At 38.9% G+C, this 23,826-nt stretch overlaps 1 protein-coding gene across 1 annotated transcript in view; it reads right to left on the reverse strand.

Annotated features, from left to right (window-relative positions):
• Nucleotides 1–11,733: 11,733 nt before the first annotated feature.
• HSD17B11 (hydroxysteroid 17-beta dehydrogenase 11) overlaps nucleotides 11,734–23,826 on the reverse strand; it is a 50,917-nt gene continuing 38,824 nt past the window's right edge. The window contains exons 6-7 of the mRNA XM_030819105.1: nucleotides 15,547–15,663; nucleotides 11,734–12,490 (exon numbers count right to left, since the gene is read on the reverse strand). Of these exons, the coding sequence (XP_030674965.1) occupies nucleotides 12,400–12,490; nucleotides 15,547–15,663 (208 nt within the window). The 3' untranslated portion in view covers nucleotides 11,734–12,399. The remainder of the gene's footprint in view (nucleotides 12,491–15,546; nucleotides 15,664–23,826) is intronic.

Here is a 23,826-nt window from a genome sequence, read left to right on the forward strand (position 1 = left end):
CTCATACACCAACACACAAAGTGGCTATAAGGATCAAATAAGAGAATACGTTCATGAAATAGTTTTGCAAGTAGTGAATGGTTATATAAATCAAATACCAATTATAGTAAGAATTTGAATGTGTTAATCACTATATATCATGGACTGATTTAAGGGCTTTACATATCAACTTGTTTAATCTTCACAAGATACATTTGAAGTAGGTGCTATTAAAATCTGCATTGTACAGATGTGGAAACTGATGTACAGGCAAGTTAGGCAACTTATTTGTAAGCGTAAAGTAACAGCTGGTAAGAGGTGGAGTGAGGATTTAAACCCAGGAAGCCTGATGCTGTAGCCTCAACTTTTAACTTAGATCAGTGGTTCTCAACTAGGATTACTTTTTTTCCACAGGATACATTTTGGCATGTCTGGAGACATTCTTTGTTGCCACAATTCAGGCATGCCACTGTCATCTATCTAATGGGTAGAGGCCAGGGAAGCTGCGGAACACTTTACAATTCATAGGAAAGCCTTGCGCATTGAAACCAAGAATTATTTAGCCCAGATGTGAGTAGCCTCAACTAAGGTTGAGACCTGGCCCATACTTATATTATATTGGAGACAGTGTAATTGGTTCTTTAAGTTTGAACCTTGGATAAATTTATGGCAAAAAAAATAGTACTTGGTTATATCTTTCTGCATGCAGGTTTGCTGTGACATGTATATGGAGCTGTTAAATATTGACATAGGTGCTTTAGATCAGACCTCATGCTGGGCTGCAGTGCAGGAATCTGTTTTCAGATTGAATGTCTATATTTGAATATCCAGCTTGCTCAGAGCGGGCCAGACCAGGGGGACTAATGCTATCTAAATCAATACAGTGCTGATGCAGTTTTGAAAGGCAGTTTTAAAATTTACAGTGGAATCTAGATTATTTTACCCACTAGGATATTTGTATTATGCAAGAATTAAGAATCTTTGAGACAGTGAACAACACTCCTTAACATTGTTCTCAAATAGTTTGGTTGCTGAGAAATTTTATTTCATATGAGACAACCTAGTGAGCTCTCTCTCTTTTTCTTTGTTTTTTTTTTACTTGTTTTCTATAGGACAGAATATTCATGTTTCTCAATTACAGGGTTCATATTTGCCCCAACAATGCTAGAAACATACACTTTGTCCCTTGATTTTTTTTGTTGTTGTTGTTTTGTTTTGTTTGTTTTTGAGACTGAGTCTAGCTCTATCGCCCAGTCTGGAGTACAGTGGTGCAATCTCAGCTCACTGCAACCTCCGCCTCCCAGGTTCAAGTGATTCTTGTGCCTCAGACTCCTGAGTAGCTGGGATTACAGGCGCCTGCTGCCACGCCCTGCTAATTTTTGTATTTTTAATAGAGAGGGGGTTTCACCATGTTGGCCAGGCTGGTCTCGAACTCCTGACCTCAAGTGATTCACCCACCTCGGCCTCCCAAAGTGGTGGGATTACAGGCGTGAGCCACTGCGCCTGGCCCCCCTTGAATTTTTTCCTTAAGTTTTAGAGACTTTTTGTTTGTATGTCTTTATGACATCACTGGCTTCATTTCAACAGATTTTCATAACAAGTAAAAATGTTTAATTTGCTTTGATCACATTTTAGGTCAGTTTCCTACTGATATGAATGAAGGCATCTTAAATTTATCATTAATTTGTCTTTCACTCACATTTTAGGACGAGATGCTTTCAGTAAAACTTTCTCAACTAAGCTAAAATCATCCGTAGCATTTAGAATCTTATTAAAATAAGACATTTTCTAAATTTTGGTCTGCTTTTTTTTTTCCTTCATTAATGTCCCTCTTGAGAGCCATCTGCCTACTAGTTTTAGAAATGTAATTATCTTTATTCAGGTAAGAATAATTATCTTTGTACAAAGGGTCAACACTAAGCCATCATTTCTCTGAAGATCATAAAATGAGGAAGTTATGGAAATTATGCCTATTAATCTACTGTTTAGGCTAACTGTAGTAATCTGACAAGTAGAGGTTTGGGAATATAATCTCTTCAAATGCATACTCTTTTCTTTTCCTTCCTGGTGGGGTTCATTAGTTCATTGTCAAGGGTTCTATTCATGTGTACTGCCAAACTGATAACGCAGTATTAGGTATTCTTAAAAGACATATAAACCTTTCCTTGAGGTTCCAAAACCCCTATCCAAATACACAAACCCCAAACTCATATTTCAGGCAGAGCCTTGGCATGTTTTGGATTACAAAACCTCTTGCTTCATCGCTCCATACCAATCCTCCTTGTAGTACCAAAGAGAGAGTCCCGATCTCTATAGTCTGGTTCTCAATCTTTCTTTTATTGTTCTCCTAATTTTTCTTCCTCTGTTTATTCCAAACTCTTCCTGCCTAAAAGTTGTCTCTTTTGTTTTCAAATATTTTCAGATCTCTCCCATTATAAAAATATTCAACAAAATCATCCTGTCTTCCATATTTTACTGTCAAATTAGTCTACAGTGATTACTTCTGTTTTCTGGCTTCCCCTTTCCTTAAGAAAACAGAAATCTCTTGTCCTTTTACCTCTTTTACTCTCTACCTGGTGCAAAGTGCTATGACAGCTGCATATAAGGAGCAACAGGAGTTCACAGGAAGGGCAAATTACCCAGCCCTGAGAATGGAAGTGGGAGTTGATCTGTAAATGGGGCCCTGAGGATGACAGGAGTAAGCCAGTGATGAAGGAGATAAGAGTGTTCCATATATAGAAAACCATGTATGCCAACACTAGGAGGTGAGGAATCATGGTGAGTTCAAGGAATAAGAAGTTCTGGTTGGGCACGGTAGCTCAGGCCTGTAATCTCAGCACTTTGGGAGGCTGAGGCAGGTGGATCACTTGAGGCCAGGAGCTCGAGACCAGCCTGGGCAACGTGGTGGAACCCCATCTCTACTAAAATACAAAAATTAGCCAGGCCTGGTGATATGTGCCTGTAGTCCTAGCTACTCAGGAGGCTGAGGCACAAGAATCACTTGAATCTGGGAGTCAGAGGCTGCAGTGAGCTGAGATTGTGTCACTGCACTCCAGCCTGACAGAGTGAGACCCTGTCTCAAAAAAACAAAAACAAAAAACAACAAAAATAAAAAAGAAGTTCGATCTCGGAAGCAGGGTGTGGGGTAGAGAGAAGTTAGAGAACTTAGCAGAGGCTCAATCACTCAGAGCATAGGATCAGTAAGGGCTAGTGAAAGGTGTTGAGCAGGGAACCCATACCATCAGATGCACACCCCAGAAATGCTGCAGTTTGGAGAATGCTTTGAAAGGAGGACAAGAATAGATGGAGGGAGACCAGTTAGGAAGCTTTTCATTAATCTAGACCAGGCTGGGCGCAGTGGCTCACGCCTGTAATCTCAGCAATTTGAAAGGCCAAGGTGGGTGGATCTCTTGAGCTCAGGAGCTTGAGACCAGCCTGGGCAACATAGCGAGACCCCCATCTTTACAAAAAATACAAAAAGTAGTTGGGCATGGTGGCACGTGCCTATAGTCCCAGCTACTTAGGAGGCTGAGGTGGGAGGATAGCTTGAGCCTAGAAAGTGGAGGTGGCAGTCAGCTGAGATTACGCCACTGCACTCTAGGCCTGGGCCTAGGAGTGAGACCCTGTCTCAAAATCATCATCATCATCATCCCGTAGCCCAGAAGTCACAGTGGCCTGAATGAGGGTGGTGGCAAGCGAGACATTAAGGAAACAGAATAATATGATATACAGGCCTTTATTTATTAAATATATAGAAAACACTTGGTTTGTTTCAGAGACTATTCCAGGTATTGGGGTAATACCAGTTAACAAAATACATGAAAACAAATCTGTTCCCTTGGGAAACTAACACTCTAGGGGCAATGTAGACAATAAAGAAGATAAATAAACAAAATGTATAGAATGCTCCACAGTGATAAGTGCCAAAGAAAAAAATAGAGAATAGAGGGAGAAATGGAATCTTGTAGGGTATGGCTCTGTGGGGTAGGGTTGCAGTTTTACGTGTAGAGTAAGAAGACCTCAAAAGAAAGACCTAAGCAAAAAGACTTAAAAGAAAGAAGGAGCTAGCTATGTAGATATCTGGAGGAAGAGCATCTAGAGAGAGTGAACAGTAATATACTAAGGCCTTGAAATAGAAACATGCCTGGTGGGTTGAGGGAGCATCAAGGGGACCTGTGTAGCTGGAGAGAATTAAATGAGGGAGGGTGAGGCTAGTGCGACAGTTAGTTTTATGGGTCAACATAACTAGGCTATAGTCCCCAGTTATCCAATCAAACACTAATCTAGGTGTTGTTGTGAAGGTATTGTAGATGTGGTTAACATCCATATTCAGTAGTGTTTAAGTAAAGGAAATTATTCTTTATAATGTGGATGGGCCTTAACCAACTAGTTGGAAGGCTGTGAAAGCAAAACTGAGGTTTCCCTGAGTAAAAAGAGGTTCTGCTTCAACATTGCACCATCAGTTCCCACCTAAGAGTTTACAGCTTTCTAGGCTACCCTACAGATCTCAGACCTGCTAGCCTCCCACAATCACTTAAGCCAATTCCTCAATTTCTTGAAGTACATCTCTCTCTCTCCGTGTGTGTGTGTTTGTGTGCTGTGTGTATATATAAATGTATGCATACCCAATCTCCTACTGTTTCTCTGGAGAACCCTGATTTATACAGGTAGTAAAGTAGTGGGTAATTGTAGGGACAAAAGGCTGGATCACATATGGCCTTGTAAAGTCACGGTAAGGACTTTAGCTTTAAGTTTTAGATGAGAAATTAATGGAGGACTTTGAGCCTGAAGCACGACACAATCTCATATATCTTTTTTTAACTTTTATTTTTAGGTTCCAGAGTACATGTGCAGGTTTGTTATGTAGGTAAATTGCATGCCATGGGGGTTTGGTATACAGATTATTTTGCCACCCAGGTAATAAGCATAATACCCAATAGGTAGTTTTTCGATCCTCACCCTCCTACCACCCTCCGCCCTCAAGTAGGCCCCTGTGTCTGTTTTTCCCTTCTTTGTGTCTATACGTACTTGCTGGTTAGCTCCTACGTATAAGTGAGAATATGTGGTATTTGGTTTTCTGTTCCTGTGTTAGTTTGCTTAGGCTAATGGCCTCCAACTCCATCCATGGTTTTGTTTTTTGTTTTTTTGAGATGGAGTCTCCCTCTGTTGCTCAGGCTAAGCGCAGTGGCTTGATCTTGGATCACTGCACTCTGCCTCCTGGGATCAAGCAATTCTCCTGCCTCAGTTTCTCGAGTAGCTGGGATTACAGGTGCTCGCCACCATGCCTGGCTAATTTTTGTATTTTTAGTAGAGATGGGGTTTCACCATGTTGACCAAGCTGGTCTCGAACTCCTGACCTTGTGATTTGCCTGCCTCGGCCTCCCAAAGTGCTGGGATTACAGGTATGAGCCACCGTGCCTGTCCTCCATATGAATTTTAAAATAGTTTTTTTTTCTAATTTTGTGAAGAATGTCATTCGTAGTTCGATAGGAATAGCATTAAGTCTATAAATTTCTTTGGGCAGTATGGCCATTTTAACAATATTGATTTCTTCCCACTCATGACCATGGAATATTTTTCCATTTGTTTGGGTCATTTCTGATTTCTTTGAGCAGTGTTTGTAATTCTCATTGTAGAGATCTTTCACTTTCCTAGTTAGTTTTATTCTTGGGTATTTTATTCTTTTCGCGGCAATTGTGAATGAGATTGCTTCTTGATTTGGCTCTCAGCTTGGATGTTGTTTATGTATATGAATGCCACTGACTTTTGTACATTGATTTTGTATCCTGAAGCATTGCTAAAGTTGTTTATTAGATTGTATTAGTCCATTTTCATACTGATATAAAGAACCACCCAAGACTGGGCAATTTCTAAAGAAAAAAGGTTTAGTTGACTCACAGTTCATCATGGCTGGGGAGGCCTGGGGAAACTTACAATCATGGTAGAAGGCAAAGAGGAAGCAAGGCACCTTCTTCACATGGCAGCAGGGAGGAGAAGTGCCCAGCGAAGGGGGAAGTACCACTTATAAAACCATCAGATCTCATGAGAACTCACTATCATAACAGCATGGGAGAAACTGCCCCCGTTATTCAGTTACCTCCACCTGGTCTCTCCCTTGACACATGGGTATTACAATTCAAGATGAGATTTGGGTGGGGACACAAAGCCTAACCATATCACAGATCAAGGAGCTTTTGGGCAGAGATTATGGGATTTTCCTAGATATAGAATTGATCTCACCTACAAACAGGCAGAGTTTGACTTCCTCTTTTCCTATATGGATGCCTTTTATTTCTTTCTCTTGCCTGGTTGCTCTGGCTAGGATTTCCAGTACTGTATTGAATAGTTGTGAGAGAGGGCATCCTTGTTTTGTGCCAGTTTTCAAGGGGAATGCTTCCAGCTTTTGCCCATTCAGGATTACATTGGCTGTGGGTTTTTCATAGATGGCTCTATTATTTTGAAGTATGTTCCTTCAATGCCTAGTGTGTTGAGAGTTTTTAACGTGAAGAGATGTTGAATTTTATCAAAAGCCTTTTCTGCATTTATTGAGATGATCATGTGGTTTTTGTTTTTTAGTTGTTTCTGTGATGAATCATATTTATTGATTTGTGTATGTTGAACCAACCTTGTATCCCAGGTATAAAGCCTACTTGATTGTGGTGGATTAGGTTTTTGATGTGCTGCTAAGTTCAGTTTGCTAGTATTTTGTTGAGGATTTTTACATCTATGTTCATTAAGGGTATTGGCCTGAAGTTTTCATTTTTGTGGTGTCTCTGCCAGGTTTTGGTAGCAGGGTGATGCTGGCCTCATTGAATGAGTTAGGGAGGAGTCCCCCCTCCTCAATTTTTTGGAATAGTTTCAGTAGGAATGGTACCAGCTCTTAATACATCTGGCAGAATTTGGCTGTGATTCTGTCTGGTACTGGGCTTTTTCTTGTTGTTAGGTTTTTATACTGATTCAATCTTGGAACTCCTTATTGGTCTGGTCAGGGATTCAATTTCTTCCTGGTTCAATCTTGGGAGGTTGTATTTCCAGGAATTTATCCATTTCTTCTAGGTTTTACAACTTCTGTACATAGGAGTATTCGTAGTAGTCTCTGAGGGTTTTTTGTTATTTCTGTGTGGTTAGTGGTTACCCTTTGTCACCGCTGATTGTGTTTATTTGGATCTTCTCTTTTTTCATTAGTCTAGCTATGTGGTCTATCTATCATTTATTCTTTCAAAGAACCAATTCTTGGATTCACTGATCTTTTGTATTTTTTTTTGCATCTCCATTTCCTTCCTTTCAGCTCTGATTTTGGTTATTTCTTTTATTCTGCTAGCTTTGGGGTTGGTTTGCCCTCATTTCTCTAGTTCCTCTACATGTGATGTTAGGTGGTTAATTTGAGATCTTTCTAACTTTTTGATTGGGCATTTTGCACCATAAGCTTCCCTCTTAGCTGTGTCTTCACATTGCTTTAGCTGAGATTCTGGTATTTTGTATCTTTGTTCTCATTAGTTTCAAAGTTTTTCTTGATTTCTGCTTTAATTTGATTGGTTACCAAATAGTCATTCAGGAGCAGTTTGTTCAATTTTCATGTAATGGTATGGTTTTGAACAATTTTCTTAGTATTGATTTCTATACTAATTGTGCTGTGGTTCAAGAATACACTTGGTATGATTTCGGGTTTTTTAAAATTTGCTGAGGATTGTTTTATGTCCAATTAAGTGGTTGATTTTTAGAGTATGTGCCATGTGCAAATAAGAATGTATATTCTGTTGTTTGTGGGTGGAGAGTTCTGTAGGTATCTCTTAGGCCCATATGGTCAGTGTCGAGTTCAGGTCCTGAAAAATCTGTTAGTTTTCTGCCTCAATGATGTGTCTAATATTGTCAGTTGGGTGTTGATGTCTCCCACTATTATTTTGTGGTTTATCTAAGTCTTTTCATAGGTCTCTAAAAACTTGTTTAATGAATCTGCATGTGCTCCTGTGTTGGGAGCATATTTAGGATAGTTAGGTCTTCTTATTCCCATTACGTAATGCCCTTCTTTGTCTTTTTTGGTCTTTGTTTGTTTAAAGTGTTTTGTCTGAAATTAGAAGAGCAACCCCTGATTTTGTTGTTGTTGTTGTTTTCCATTTGCTTGATAGATGTTTCTCCATCCCTTTACTTTGAGTCTATGGGTGTCACTGCATGTGGGAAAGGTCTCTTGAAGACACTGTGTCATTGAGTTTTGCTTCTTTATCCAACTTCCCACTCCAGGTCTGTCAATTAGGGCATTTAGCCCATTTGCATTCAAGTTTAATATTGATATGTGTGGATTTGATCCTGTCATTTTGTTGTTAACTGGTTATTTTGCAGACTTGCTTGTGCAGTTGCTTTGTAGTGTCAATGGTCTATGTACTTCAGTGTGATTTTGTAGTGGATGGTAATGATCTATCTTTTCCATATTTAGCACTCCCTTTAGGACCTCTTATAAGGCAGGCCTGGTGGTAATAAATTCCCTTAGCATTTGCTTGTCTGAAAAAGATCTTAATTCTCCTTCACTTATGAAGCTTAGTTTGGCTGGGTATAAAATTATTCGTTGGAATTTCTGTTATTTAAGAATGCAGAATATAGGCCCTCAATATTTTCTGGCTTGTAGGTTTTCTGCTGAAAGGTCCACTGTTAGCCTGATGAGGTTCCCTTTGTAGGTGATCTGCCCCTTCTCTCTAGCTGCCTGGAAAGTTTTTTCTTTCATTTCAACCTTTGAGAATCGGATGATTATGTGTCTTGGGGATAGTTACTCAGTCAGACAAAAATAAAGAAAAAGATTAGGCTGGGCATGGTGGCTCAGACCTGTAATCTCAGCACTTTGGGAGGATGAGGCAAGAGGATCACCTGAACCTAGGAGTTCAAGACCAGCCTGGGCCAGGCACGGTGGCTCATGCCTGTAATCCCAGCATTTTGGGAGGCAGAGGCAGGCGGATCACAAGGTCAAGGGATAGGGACCATCCTGGCCAACATGGTGAAACCCTGTCTCTACTAAAAATACAAAATTAGCTGGGCGTGGTGGCACACACCTGTAGTCCCAGCTACTCAGGAGGCTGAGGCAGGAGAATCCCTTCAACCTGGGAGGTGGAGGTTGCAGTCAGCTAAGACTGCACCACTGCACTCCAGCCTGGTGACAGAGTGAGACTCTGTCTCAAAAAATAAACAAAAATAAATAAATAAATAAATAAATAAATAAAAGACAGACCAGCCTGGGCAAGATGGTGAGACCTCATCTCAACAATAAAAAAAAATTAGCCAGGCACGGTGTTGTGCACTTGTAGTTCCAGCTATCAATGAATCCCCTGGTTCAGGACCACAGAATATCATACTAGTTGACAATGAGAAATCATTCGCCATTTACCTGAAGACAACCTAAAGCTCTGACTTTAATATGTCTCTCAGAATTAGCTCTATTGATGACTGAGATGAATTTTCCCACCAAACTGCTGAGAAGTGAAATCAATTAGGATAAACTTCATTCAAATAACAGTGACAAGCTTTCAGACTTTGAGACACAGGGCTAATTGCCTAATGTTGGTAAATTAGAGCAAGCTTCTTCTTCTTTTCTTCTTCCTCCTTCTCCTTCTCTTCTCCTCCTCCTCCTCCTCCTCCTCTTTCTTCTTCTTCAATCTAAATTCAAAATCCCCATGATGCTATAGTCATTCATCTTTTCTCCAGAGTAAGGGCTATAGACTCCAAGGTTCCTCTGGATTTCTGCTACTACTGCTGTGTTCACAGCTAGTTCAATGCCTTCTAACAATGCCTTCTGCATAGGACTGCTGAGGGACTAAGTGGCAAACTGCACCTGCCACATGGTTAACATTCAGTAAATGGGGCACACTACCATTTGCCCACATAACATCAAAGGAAGTAATGCTTATTTCTCATAACGGTTAATGCTAAAGTTCATCCAAATGTTAATTTATGACAAGTGTTTTAGGAGCCAAAATATGTTTATTAGGAAAAGTTGTCAGTATATTTGGGCCTCGATTATCTTACTAAAGTTTGCTAAAGGCTTTCTCCTAGTCTACTTCACTGGCAGGTGGCTAGCAGTCTGGAACAAGTATAATTTAAACGAAAGAATAAACAATTAAATCTATTTCAAAGTGAGTTAGAAGCTGAGTGTAATAGGCTCTCCACTTTCTAGTGTCATTTGTTACCAGGATAGGTGTTTTATTCTATAAATTCTGTGGATATTCAACCCTAGAGTGCTAGTAAAGTATAGCTGATGTATGGAGAGGAATCTAAGTTATATTATTCAAATATCATGGTTGGGAGACAAGAGTTTTTGACCCATATGTATTTACACTAACTAAATGCAAACTGTAGTCCAACAGCAATGCTATTTTGAGTCTCTGAATTAGAAGAAGGTAATTGATGGGAAAGAGGGAGAAATTTACCATAGAAATGATGCTTTCTGAGAAATTATACGTTTTAGAATCTGTAATGTAATCTTCCTTAAACATATTACCAAATGATCCTTATAATTTGTGATGACACTGATGATATTACTTAACTTGTTGAATGGGCTAATTGATGTAAGTTAAGTGTTTAGGACAGTAACTGACATACGTTGAATAAGTATTAGTTTCTGCTTAAAATCTGGATCAAAATCTTTCTCCAAAAATTTTCTGAACCTAAACGTAGCTCATTTGCTACATTTAACATGATGTTAAAGGATTCTGCCTTATGTTTTCTGAATATGAACTTTCTGATAGAAGGATTAAAGTTCTCCATGTGTATGTGTTTGACATAGCATTTTATTTATTTATTTATTTATTTATTTATTTATTTATTTATTTATTTTTGAGATGGAGTCTTGCTCTATTGCCCAGACTGGAGTGCAGTGGCACAATCTTGGCTCACTGCAACCTCCGCCTCCGGGGTTCAAATGATTCTCCTGGCCCAACCTCTTGAGTAGCTGGGATTACAAGCGCCTGCCACCACATCCAGCAAATTTTTTTTTTTTTTTTGAGATGGAGTCTCCCTCTGTCTCCGGGCTGGAGTGCAATGGCACCATTTTGGCTCGCTGCAACCTCAACCTCCTAGGTTCAAGCGATTCTCCTGCCTCAGCTTCCCGAGTAGCTGGGATTACAGGCGCCCGCCACCACACCCAGCTAATGTTTGTGGATTTTTAGTAGAAATGGGGTTTCACCATGTTGGCCAGGATGTTACTGCTCCAAAGAAGTGCTTCTCAAATTTTAATATGCATATGAATCATCCGCCCGCCTTGGTCTCTCAAAGTGCTGGAACTATAGGCGTGAGCCACCGCGCCTGGCCTACGCCCAGCTAATTTTTGTATTTTTAGTACAGATGGGGTTTCACCATGTTGGCCAGGCTGGTCTCGAACTCCTGACCTTGTGATCCACCCACCTCGACCTCTCAAAGTGCTGGGATTGCAGGTGTGAGCCACTGTGCCCAGCAGTGTTTGATATAGTCTTGAAAATATTTTTCTTTAGTAGAAGAAACCTAACAAACCTACTAAATTTTTAAATTTATTTATTTAACCTTTCAGTTTAAATTCCTCACATGTAAATGGAAAAATTAACATCTATCCCTCAGTGTTCTTTTGTGGAATCAATGTGTTACTATATTATAGATCTGATCTTATAGTCTCATCTCAGTGAGCCTCACATCCAAGAAATTTCCAGACAGTTTTTTAAAAAAGATTGCACAATTTATTTTCCTTTAATTTGAAGGTTAAGTCATGTTCTGTTTAAGACAAAAAGATGGAAACACCAAAAGTTTAAGTGTGATCCATTTATTATTGCTGCCATTTGTGGGTACATTCTCTCAATTCTCCTTAAATCCTAATGATGCTTTTATACTTGCAACACATGTATCCACCTCTAGCTTCCCTGTGCGGAAATGTTTGGCATTGGAATGTGAGGTATCTCTCAGGAAACAGAGTGGCAATGGGTAGGATGAAACCTACCCATTGAGAGCTCATGATATTCATTGTGAAATACCACTAGATATAGTCCTTCATTGTATTTAGAGAGCTTGAAGTTTCTGATTTTATGTAGAACAGAAAAAGAAACACAAATTATACAAAATTCAACTGCAATCAAAAATAAAAATATATGTTAAATAAACAGTTATGGTACAAATTTTGCAAAGCCTTCAGGTGAGCCACAGATAATCTTGGAAATTATTTTAATAAAGTCATTTTGGTTCTTTTTCTTCATTTTCCTTAAAGTCACCTCTAACGGTATTTCTCTGTTTATATCATATGTAATCAGCTTTTAGCTAAAGAACAAGTGGTAGTAAATGAAGACTGCCAAAGCCTCAAAAATGATATTGAAGAAATGGGGATAATTAGAAAAAACAGAAGTTCAAACATTAAAATTCTGACACTATTAGATGACATCAACCTAAACCTGGTAAATCAGTTTTCAGAAAACTAGGTGCTTATTGATCTTTCATTTTATATCCAATAACTGCATCAAACTTAACACTGATTTTTCGTTTTAAAACTGCCAGGAAACGCTCAGGAAGGATCCTAAAAGAAAGATATATGAAAATAATTAGAAAATTAATATTAAGTGCATTAGTAGAATACCCTCTTTAGAAATACTTTTAAGTTATCATGTATCGTCATGTTCATGTTAAATAAGATTAAGCATCTTAAATCCGAGTCACTACTATATATTCTTTCCCATTAAATCTATTTCCTTTTCAAATGGAAAAGAAGGCTTAGCCTTCTGAATAGTTGAGATACTAAAGACTTTACAAAAAGGAACCCGACATTAAAAAAGAAATGAGAACAGGAATTAATTTTGTACTTTATAATGCAGAATATTATTAAAATGTTCCACTAAGAGACTGGGGAAGTAGAACTGCTAAATAAAAATGCAGACAACGCATTTGGTTTTGAGCATAATGCTGAACCAATTATTTAACCTTTCAGTTTAAATTCCTCACATGTAAATGGAAAAATTAACATCTATCCCTCAGTGTTCTTTTGTGGAATCAATGTGTTACTGTATTAAATAAAATGTCTTGGCCTGGCGCGGTAGCTCACACCTGTAATCCCAGCAATTTGGGAGGCAGAGGCGGGCGGATCACGAGGTCAGGAGACCAAGATCATTCTGGCTAACACGGTGAAACCCTGTCTCTACTAAAAAATACAAAAAATTAGCCGGGCGTGGTGGCGGGTGCCTGTAGTCCCAGCTACTCAGGAGGCTAAGGCAGGAGAATTGCTTGAACCTGGGAGGCGGAGGTTGCAGTGAGCGAGATCATGCCATTGCACTCCAGCCTGGGTGACAGAGCGAGACTCTGTCCCCCACAGCCCCCCCCAAAAAATGTCTTGAACAGTGACGGACACTAGCAGGTCTCATCTTTTTTCTCCAGACACTACACTTAGAATATTTAGGGACTTGTCACATTCCAGTGTGTCTGGGAGAAAACAAAACGGAATATGTAAATCAACATAATAATATACAGAAATCTGCCTAGATGGCATGAAAAGAGGGTTTGGAAATATGACACCAATGTGACCTCATAACAAGAATTAGGGCAATGATGATAATAATAGTAGTAGTTATAATAACAGTGGCATATAACGTTTATTGAGTACTTACAGTGTACTGAGTACTTTTTATTTATTTATTTTTGAGGTAGGGTCTTGCTCTGTTGCTCAAGATGGAGTGCGGTGGCATGATCATGGCTCACTGCAGCCTCAAATTTCTGAGCTCAAGTAATTCTCCCACTTCAGCCTCCCGAGTAGCTAGTACTACAGGTGTGTTCCAACACGCCTGGCTAATGTTTTTGATTTCTAGTAGAGTCAAGGTCTTATTATGTTGCCCAGGCTTGTCTTGAACTCCTGACCTCAAGCAATCCTCCTGCCTCAGCCTCTCAAAGTGCTGGGATTACAGGCGTGAGCCACCGCACCCAGCCCTGAGTACTTTAAGAGCATTACTTTCTTTATTCATCTCAGCCCTATAAAGTCCAATTGTTTTCTTCATGTTACAGATAAAGAAACTGAACTTCAGATAAGTTAAAAAACTAATCCATGTTCACGTTGCAAGCAAGTCACACAAACAAAGCTTCATTCAACTCCAGAGCACAAACTTTGGGTCTTTATGTTTAAAGGTCTAGAAACTAGAATTAATTTATTCAATCAACAAACCTTTTGGTGCCTCTAATGTGTCAGTCACTCTTCAAAATGCAGAGCATACAGTGATGAAAAATAGGCAAAATTCCTTCTTTTATAGGGTTATATTCTAAGGGGCTGCGATCGCTGAGTGCATACTTATGTAACGTGACAAGTACAATGCCAGAAACATCACAGGCTTCAACTCATTTACTCACCAAAGAGATCCCTGAGCTTTACTACCTAAACCTCCAAGGCATTTTCATCATAGTTTTTAGCAGAAGGGGCAAGAAAGCCTAACATATGTCACGCTTTTCATTTCTTGAGTTTTTTGCTCTTCGCATCAGTAATTCTCAAAATATAATCCCTGGACCACTGTCTGTGGCAGTTGCCTATTAAAATACAGATTTCTGGTCCAACTCAAACATCCATGTTAAAATCTTTAGAAGTGAGATCAAGGGATCTATTTTTAAATAGACTTCCCAAGTGATCCTGATTTCCCACTGACTTGGAGAAGCCCAGTCTAGGACAGGCAGCAAGAGGCTTTTTCTCCCAGCTGTCCTAAGGCACCTCTCCCCTTTCCCCTCCTTATGTGGCCAGCCTCATTGCCACACAGCTTTCCCAGATGAGGAATGAAGCAGTGTGTTATGATGAGACATTCGTGAAATTAGTGGTTTCCAATCTTAGCTGGATAACTGAATCACCTAGAAAGTTGTTTTATCTCTCAAAGCCCAGGCCACACTCCAAACCAAGTCAATCAGAATTTGGGGGAATTGGTCTCAGGCAGCAGCATTTTTTAAACCTCCCAGGTGAATTCCAGTGTGCACCAAAGTTGAGAGCTACTCCTCCAAAGAAGTGCTTCTCAGATTTTAATATACATACAAATCATCTAGGAGAACTTATTGAAATGCAAATGCTGATTCAAGAGATCAGGAGAGTCTATATTTCTAACAAACTTCCAGGTAATACTGATGCTGCTAGTCCAAGAACCACATTGGAAGAAGCAAGGCTCAAGGATTTCTAAAATTATAAAAAAAAATTTAACAATTCATATACTTCAGTATGATTTTGCACAAAACAAAAGCTCAATGATTATCTGTTGTATCTTTAAATAAATACGTAAAACCTAACTCTGGTCTCCTTTAATATCATTGTTCTATGATTCCATTATGTAAAGATGCTTAAAAACTATCCTTCTTCAGAGTCATTCATTTATAAGACAAGACTTGCAGAAATATACAAATTTCTTTCTTTACAAAAAGTAAAAATGTGTGGAAATTACTCAGTTCATTTACCCAGGAGCTGTATCAATCTTGCCTCAATGTTATTGAGCCTGTTATTTTTATTAAGTCAATTCCATTTAACTGTACTTTATCAACTGCCTGATTTAAATGTCAGCAAAAAATGTAATAGATAATTTTTATTTTCCCTTTCATTTCTAAGGTTTCTTAACTGTCACTTACCTTTCCAATGTTGTTAAAAAAGCTATAGAAGATGGAATAAAAATCATTTTCTGCTCAGTCAGAATCCCATTCATCAGCCTGTTTACCACTTCCTCAGGTTCCAGAGTGGGTCCCAAACTGAAATCAGAGGCAGTCTTCAGAAACAAAATACTTCACCGAGGCTTCAGCTTTAGTTTGGTGCTAACCAACAGCTTTAGTAAGGTACAGTCACCATAACATAACTGATTTGTAGTGTCTAGCCTAGTATAGGTGCTCAGAAATGGTAGCTACTTTACCATCGATAATAATCATAACAATCATTCACTTAGTGCTTACCGTGTACCACACACCGTGCTGAACTTTCTACATAGGTTATTCCGTTGAAGTTTGACAATAACCTTATGAAGGCAATATTATAATTCCTATTCTACAAATAAGAATTATAGAAGTAACTAAGATTCAAATATAATTGAGCTAGATTAGGTCTGACAACTTTACTTTTAAACTTTAAGCAGTCTCGGGAAAAAAAATCAGATACTATTATACAAGTTATATTATATACTCAGTCTCCTTAGTGAACAATTCCTAAAGCATCAGAGGAATTAGAATATGACAGGTACGTGCTCACCTTTAGGGCCTTCATCTCCACATGATATGCTTATATTTATTAGGTCTTTGGTTTTTTGATTGTTGTTGTTGTTTTTTGTTTGTTTGTTTTTTTGAGGTGGGGTCTCACTCTGTCACCCAGGCTGGAGTGCAGTGGTGAGATCTCGGCTCACTGCAACCTCCACCTACTGGGTTCAAGCGATTTTCCTGCCTCAGCCCCTCAAGTAGCTGGGACTACAGATGTACGCCACCATTCCAGGCTATTTTTTGTATTTTTGGTAGAGATAGGGTTTCACCATATTGCCCAGGCTGGTCTTGAACTCCTGGACTCAAGTGATCCGCCAGCCTCGGCCTCCCAAAGTGCTGGGATTGCAGGCGGGAGCCATTGCAATTATGTTTTGGCTTTGTTACTTACTTCCACGTTACATCTTTGCTGTGTAATCACTCAAGTATATGTACCACAGACTAGCAGGTGGCCCCCAAAAAGTGGGTTTTAGGCTGGGTGTGATGGTTCAGGCCTGTATCCCTGTAATCCCAGCACTTTGGGAGGCTGAGGTGGGTGTAGTGCTTTAGCCCAGGACTTCGAGATCAGCCTAGCCATCATGGCAAAATCCTGTCTCTACAAAGAAATACAAAAGAAAATTAGCCAAGAGTGGTGGTGCACTCATGTAGTGCTAGCTACTCAGGAGGCTGAGGCTAGAGGATCCCTTGAGCCTGGAAGGCTGAGGCTGCAGTGGGCCATGATTGTTCCACTGCATTCCAGCCTGGACAACAGAGCTAGACCCTATCTCTAAATAAATAAATAGATAAGTGGCTTAAAAAAAATCAGTTACAGAAGTGCACTTAGAGAGGAGCTACACAAGAGTTAGTACTGAGATTTTTTAACATTTTATTAATGACTTAGAAAAAAATGATACATAATTAAATGTACTCATGAAATTTGCCATGCCACTAAACTATATGGGTGGCTAACATTTTGGGGAGGCATATTTTTAATGTGTGTGTCTAGTTAAAAGAAGTGAGACACCAGGCGTGGTGCTCAATGCCTGTAATCCCAGCACTTTGGGAGGCCGAGGCAAGTAGATCACTTGAGGTCAGGAGTTTGAGACCAGCCTGGCCAACATGATGAAACCCCATCTCTACTAAAAATACAAAATTAGCCAGGCATGGTGACAGGCACCTGTAATTCCAGCTACTCGGGAGGCTGAGGCAAGAGAATCACTAGAACCTGGGAGGCAGAGATTGTAGTGACCCAAGATCGTGCCACTGCACCCCAGCCTGGGGGACAAAGTGAAACTTTGCCTCAAAAAAAAAAAAAAAAAAAAAAGAAGTGAGGCAAAAAGTACTGGATGTGCCAGGCAGAGTGACTCATGCCTGTAATCCTAGCACTTTGGGAGGGTCAGGCGGGAGGATCACTTGAGCCCAGGAGTTGGAAACCAGCCTAGGCAAGATGGTGAGATCTTGTCTCAAAAAAACAAAAACAAAAACAAAAATTATTTAGAAATAAATAAAGAATAAATCATTCAGAAAAAATATATGTTTTGAAGTAAAACTGGGACAACTGAGAAGTATAATATTGTATTTAAAAGTGAGCATGATTATTGGATCCACGAAGGAAAGTAGAGCTTAAAAATATATAAGCTTTAATTCTCAGCACAGTTCATTCATTTATTAGAATATTGTGTTCACCATGGGACCTTGAAGCAATAGTATTACATATGAAAATCTTGGAGATTTGACAGGAGAGGAAATGTAATAATGAAATCGATGGCTTTTGGCCTAATGGAAGCAAAAAATCAAAGGCAATGGAAGCTTGCAGCGTAAACAGGTAGGGGTATCAAGGAGGACGAATCCAGAAACTGAAGGATGCTATGCCTTGGAAAGCATTTAGAGGGAAATTCATTTTGTAGCACATTGCTACCAGACTTCAATATTCTCAAGCTCCATGACAGCTTATAGACACCTGTGTAAATAGAGCACTCTCTCATCCACACTGTGGCCTTGCTAACCTACCTATCAAGCGATGCTGCATTCACCAAACTTTTCTAGTGTACCCAATTTCTTTACCTAAGGTTTTTAGCCCCTGTCAGATAACTTCTCATTGAAATGTAATGACTGTTCAATATCATAATTTTAAAAGCCAAAAGAAAAGGCTTTCAGAAAAAACTCAATTTCTTAGCAAAATAATATCTTAATCATTAAAATGTCAGTATGTGGAAACATTTTTTTTCCTGACACGCTAAAGTTAATGAGAGTTACAAATCCTATTAAACAAATGTTCTTAATGGATTTTGTAGAAACTATCCAAAAACACTTCAGGCCAATCTGCTGGGGTGGGAAAGGAGGGTGCATGTTGGGGTAGAGAAATACTGAGGGGGAAAGAGTATTTTCAGTCTGAAGGATTGTATTTGATGACCTACGTTAACTACTTAAGTAATGAGTAATTTTGGGGAAAACATTTCAACTCTTTTTTTTTTTTTTTGAGACAGAGTCTCGCTCTGTCACCCAGGCTGGAGTGCAGTTGCATGATCTCAGCTCACTGCAACCTCCGCCTCCCAGGCTCAAGCAATTCTCCTGCTTCAGCCTCCCAAGCAGCTGGGATTACAGGCATGTGCCACCACGCCCGGCTAATTTTTGTATTTTTAGTAGAGATGGGGTTTCACCATGTTGGCCAGGCTGGTCTCGAACTCCTGATCTCAGGTAATCCGCCTGCCTTGGCCTCCCAAAATGCTGGGATTACAGGCGTGAGCCACTGTGCCCAGCCTCAACTCTTTAAATCCCAGGTTTTTGTTTTTGTTATTTCCTAATCTGAAAAATAAGGATAGTGCAGTGGTGCAGTGGCAAATGTTTAACCACTGGCTCTCTAGGGGACAAAAATCTCAGTTTAGTAGCATTTGTTGATTTCCACAGTGTAAATATTCCCACAACAACTAATTTTAAACTATCTACATGACATCACTGAATGAGTACTACTATATAAGCCTGCACCAGCACTCCACTGGAAATACGATGGTTAAATGGAAATGTATATATACGAGCACTTTATACAGTCAAACTAGACAAATGTTACCTGAGGCATTTTCTTATATAACATCTTTTTATGGTACTAGTCAATAAAACTAATATCTTTCTGTGACACACACATACAAACTCCTACATTTTTAATGAAAAAATAAATTGTGTTATGTATATTACAGATGGGAAATTAGATGTTTTAAAACGATGTTCAACAGAAATAAATCTTGGCTGCCCCCAAAATGATCAGAACACTCAATTACACTTAATCTAATAAATTCAGGTTATGTGGCTTTGTTTCTTTCATTAGTTGGAAAGAGATAACTTATTTCAGGAGAAAAACATTTATTTTTTCTACAATTGCTTGTGTAGCTAACAAGAGATCCCAAAATACTATATACGAAGCAAAACCTGTCAGAATTAAAGGGAGGGAGACATAAGACAGTTTCAACAATAATAGATGGGGACTTTATTTTCCACTTTTAACAACATATTGAAGAACTAGACAGAAGACCAGCAGAAATAGAAGACCTGAATAACACTATAAATCAACTATACCTAACAGATACCTCACACCATCCCAACAACAGCAGGATACACATTATTCTCAAGAACACATGGAAAATTTTCTCCCAGGTAGACCATATGTCAGACCACAAAGCAAATCTCAATACGTTTTAAAAGATTAAAATTATACAAACTATGTTCTCTGACTACAATGGAGTAAAATCAGAAAATAACAGAAGGAAAACTGGAAAACTCACAAATATATAGAAATCAAACAGTACCCCTAAATAAACAATGAGACAAATGAGAAACCACAAGAAATTAGAAAATACTTTGAGGTGAACATAAATGAGAACACAACATATCAAGATTTATGGGATGAGGTGAGCATAGTGGCTCAAGCCCATAATGCTGGCACTTTGGAGCCTGAGGCAGGAAGACTATTGAGCCTGGGAGTTTGAGACCAACCTGGACAACAGAGTGAGACCCCGTCTCTAAAAACAATTTTTAAAAATTAGCTGAGTGTGGTGGCACGCACCTGTAGTCCTACTCAGGAGGCTGAGGCAGGAGGATCACTTGAGCCCAGGGAGATAGAGGCTGCAGTGAGTTATGACTGTACCACTGGCACTCCAGCCTGGGTGACAGAGTGAGATCCTGTCTCAAAAAATAATAAATAAAGAAATAAATAAAGACTCATGAGGTGCAGTGAAAGCAGTGCTCAGAGGCAAATTTATAGCTGCAAATGCCTGCATTAAAAAAAGATCTCAAATCAGTAAAGTGAAATTCCACATTAAGAAACTATAGAAACGAAAAATAAAAACAAACCCAAAGCAAGCAGTAAAAAAAGATTGAAGCACAAATGAATGAGATAGAGAGCAGAAAAACTACAGAGAAAATCACTAAAACTTAAAATAGGTTCTTTAAAAAGATAAACAAAATTAGCAAACCTTTAGCTACACTGACCAAGGCAAAAAGAAGACTCAAACTACTAAAACCAGGTATGAAAGCAGGGACATTCCTGCTGACCTTACAGAAATAAATAAGATTATAATAGAATACTAGGACAATTGCATGCCAACAAATTAGAAACCTACATGAAATATACAAACTCTCAGGAATACACAAACTACCAAAACTGACTCAAGGAGAAACAGAAAATCTGAGATCTTTAATAAGAGATTGAATCAGCAATCAAAAAACTTCCAGGAAAGAGAAGCCCAGGACTAGATGGCTTCATAATGAATTCTACCCAATGTTTAAAAAAGAATTAACATCAATCCTTCAAATTCTTCCAAAAAAATAGAAGAGGAGGAAATTCTTAATTCATTCTCTGAGTCCAGAATTACCCCGATACTAAAATCAGAGTAAGAGATCACATGAAAACTACTGACCAGTATCTCTTAGGAATATAGATGCAAAAATCCTCAACAAAAGATTAGCAAATTAAATCTAGCATTATATTAAAAGAACTACATGCCATCATCCCAGGAATACAAAGTGGCTCACCATACACAAAACAATGAAATACACCATTTTAATAAAATGAAGGGAAAAAACCTACACTATCATCTCAGTAGGCATCAAAAATGCATTTGACATGATACAACGTTCCTTCGTGATAAAAACACTCAACAAACTAGGAACAGAAGGGCATTTCTTCAACCTGTTTTATAAGCATTTGTGTAATGCAGTCTGATTTATATAATCAAAATGGAATAGCAAAGACGGTAGGCCTTATTAAATATAAAAGGATGGGCCGCGTGCGGTGGCTCACGACTGTAATCCCAACACTTTGGGAGGCCGAGGCAGGCGGATCGCTTGAGGTCAGGAGTTTGAGATCAGCCTGGCCCACATGGCAAAACCCCCATCTCTACTAAAAATACAAAAATTAGCTGGGCATGGTGGCGCACACCTGTACTCCCAGCTACTTGGGAGGCTGAGGAGGAGAATCGCTTGAATCTGGGAGGTGGAGGCCGCAGTTAGCTGGGATCATGCCACTGCACTCTAGCCTGGGCGACAGAGCGAGACCCTGTCTCAAACATAAATAATTAAATGAATGAAAATATTATTGTTGGCCCATTTAATGATAAAAATATCATATTAATATAACATGGAAGTACTGTTTTCTTCCTATCATACAGGCAAAGATTAAAAGTATGCTAAGCTGGGTGTGGCAGCTCACACCTATAGCCCAGCTACTTGGGACGCTGAGGCAAGATCAGCCTGGGGAACAAAGCAAGACCTTGTCTCTAAAAGAAAAAAAATATATATATGTATATTTTTTAAAAAATTTAAAAACTATTTATTGAAATTCAAGTTTATTTAACAAAAATAACAGCTTAAAAAAATAATTGGAACACCTGATTTACATTTAATTCCAATAAACCCAGATTATGCTGTATTATACCTTTATAGTAAACAGTTTCTTTGCAGTGTGTTAGCTGTATAAATATAAGAAGCAATAAACTACGTCTAAGATGTGCTCTCAAACAGAATTTAAGTTCCAACATTAATATGAAACAAAATATTTATAATTCAGCCATTTAGAGACTGGTTCAATTTTCTTTATTCAGAAAGGCCTATGTAGCTTAATCTGAATCTCGGTTTCACTTATGGGCAAGTTACTTAATTTCTCGAAACCTCTCATCTACTGAAGAAGGACTAATAACATCTCCCCCAAAGTATTGTTGTGAGGTTTAAGAAAATGACATTTTATTTGGTGTCTGAAATGTAAACAGGTATTTAACGAGGAACACGTTCTCTCTTCTAATTAGAAGTAATAAGTTTCTATATTAAAACCAACTTCATCTTTGGGGTCTAGTTTAGTACCAGCTTAGCCTCAAAGAGGTTCATATGTCAGGAACAATATTCTAGGCCCTTCCTTAGCCAGGTTTATATTCAGCCTAGAATCATCTTAGCCTCCGTTCACACTTTTCCTCCAGAGTGGGCTTCCTAATTCTTTTTTTTTTTGTTATTATACTTTAGGTTTTAGGGTACATGTGCACAATGTGCAGGTTTGTTACATATGTATCCATGTGCCATGTTGTTTTGCTGCACCCATTAACTAGTCATTTAGCATTAGGTATATCTCCTAATGCTGTCCCTCCCCCCTCCCCCCAACAGTCCCCGGAGTGTGATGTTCTTTTTTAATGGCACTATTAAGTTTTGTCAGAGAGGGCACTGGAGCCCACATTAAGGTCAGGTCTGTGCCGCCTTGTCGGGGGGCAAGGTTAAAAAATTCAATTATAACTTTTGAAAATAGGATGTCTGTTTTTAACTACTGAAAGACAGTATGATTTAAAAACTTGACTCAAATATGTTATTTTAGTATCCACATACTGAAAAAGAAATTGAGGAAACTGGCAAGTTGTATCTTCAACATCTGCTTTCAGTTTTAGTGAAGCTTATCCTCACTACTTTCATTCCTCAGATCCATTTCCCAGCCTGAAAAACTTATTTGTCCCTTCTCTCTTCAGACTCCAGTTAGGGTTCTCTTGTTTAATATAGATAAATTTAAACATTGACCTCTAAAATAAATACTCTACTTTTGTTTTTTAACAAAATTGTGTATTAAAAATAGATTTTAAAGACTATTTGATAGATTCTTGGGGGCTTGAGATCTTTGGACAGCTCCCAAATTTCTGTCTAATATTGGCTTTCTGTTCTGCTTCCATGTGGGATGACTTAAATTAAGTGTATTTAAAATAGAACCTGGGGGCCGTGGATCAGCTGTCAGGAGTTCGAGACCAGCCTGACCAATACGGTGAAACCCCGTCTCTACTAAAAAAAAATAATAATAATAATAAAATAGAACTGTTAGGCCAGGTGTGGCGACTCATGCCTGTAATCCCAGCACTTTGAGAGGCTGAAGTTGGGAGAATGACTTGAGCCCGGGAGTTCAATTGAGTTTAAGGAGCCCTTGAGCCCAGCCTGTGCAACATAGGGAGACCCTGTCTCTACAAAAAATTTAGAAATTAGCCAGGTGTGGGGACACATGCTTGTATGGTCCCAGGGACTGGGGAGGCTGAGGTGGGAGAACTGCTTGAGCCCAGGAGGTCAAGGCTGCAGCGAGCTGTGATTGTGCCACTGCATACAGCCTGCGTGACAGAGCGAATCCTTGTCTCAGAAAAAATTAAAAAAAAAAAAAAAAAAAAAAAGGAAAAATTTAGAATC

Source organism: Nomascus leucogenys, chromosome 9 (genome assembly GCF_006542625.1).
Source record: "Nomascus leucogenys isolate Asia chromosome 9, Asia_NLE_v1, whole genome shotgun sequence".
NCBI lineage: Eukaryota > Metazoa > Chordata > Mammalia > Primates > Hylobatidae > Nomascus > Nomascus leucogenys.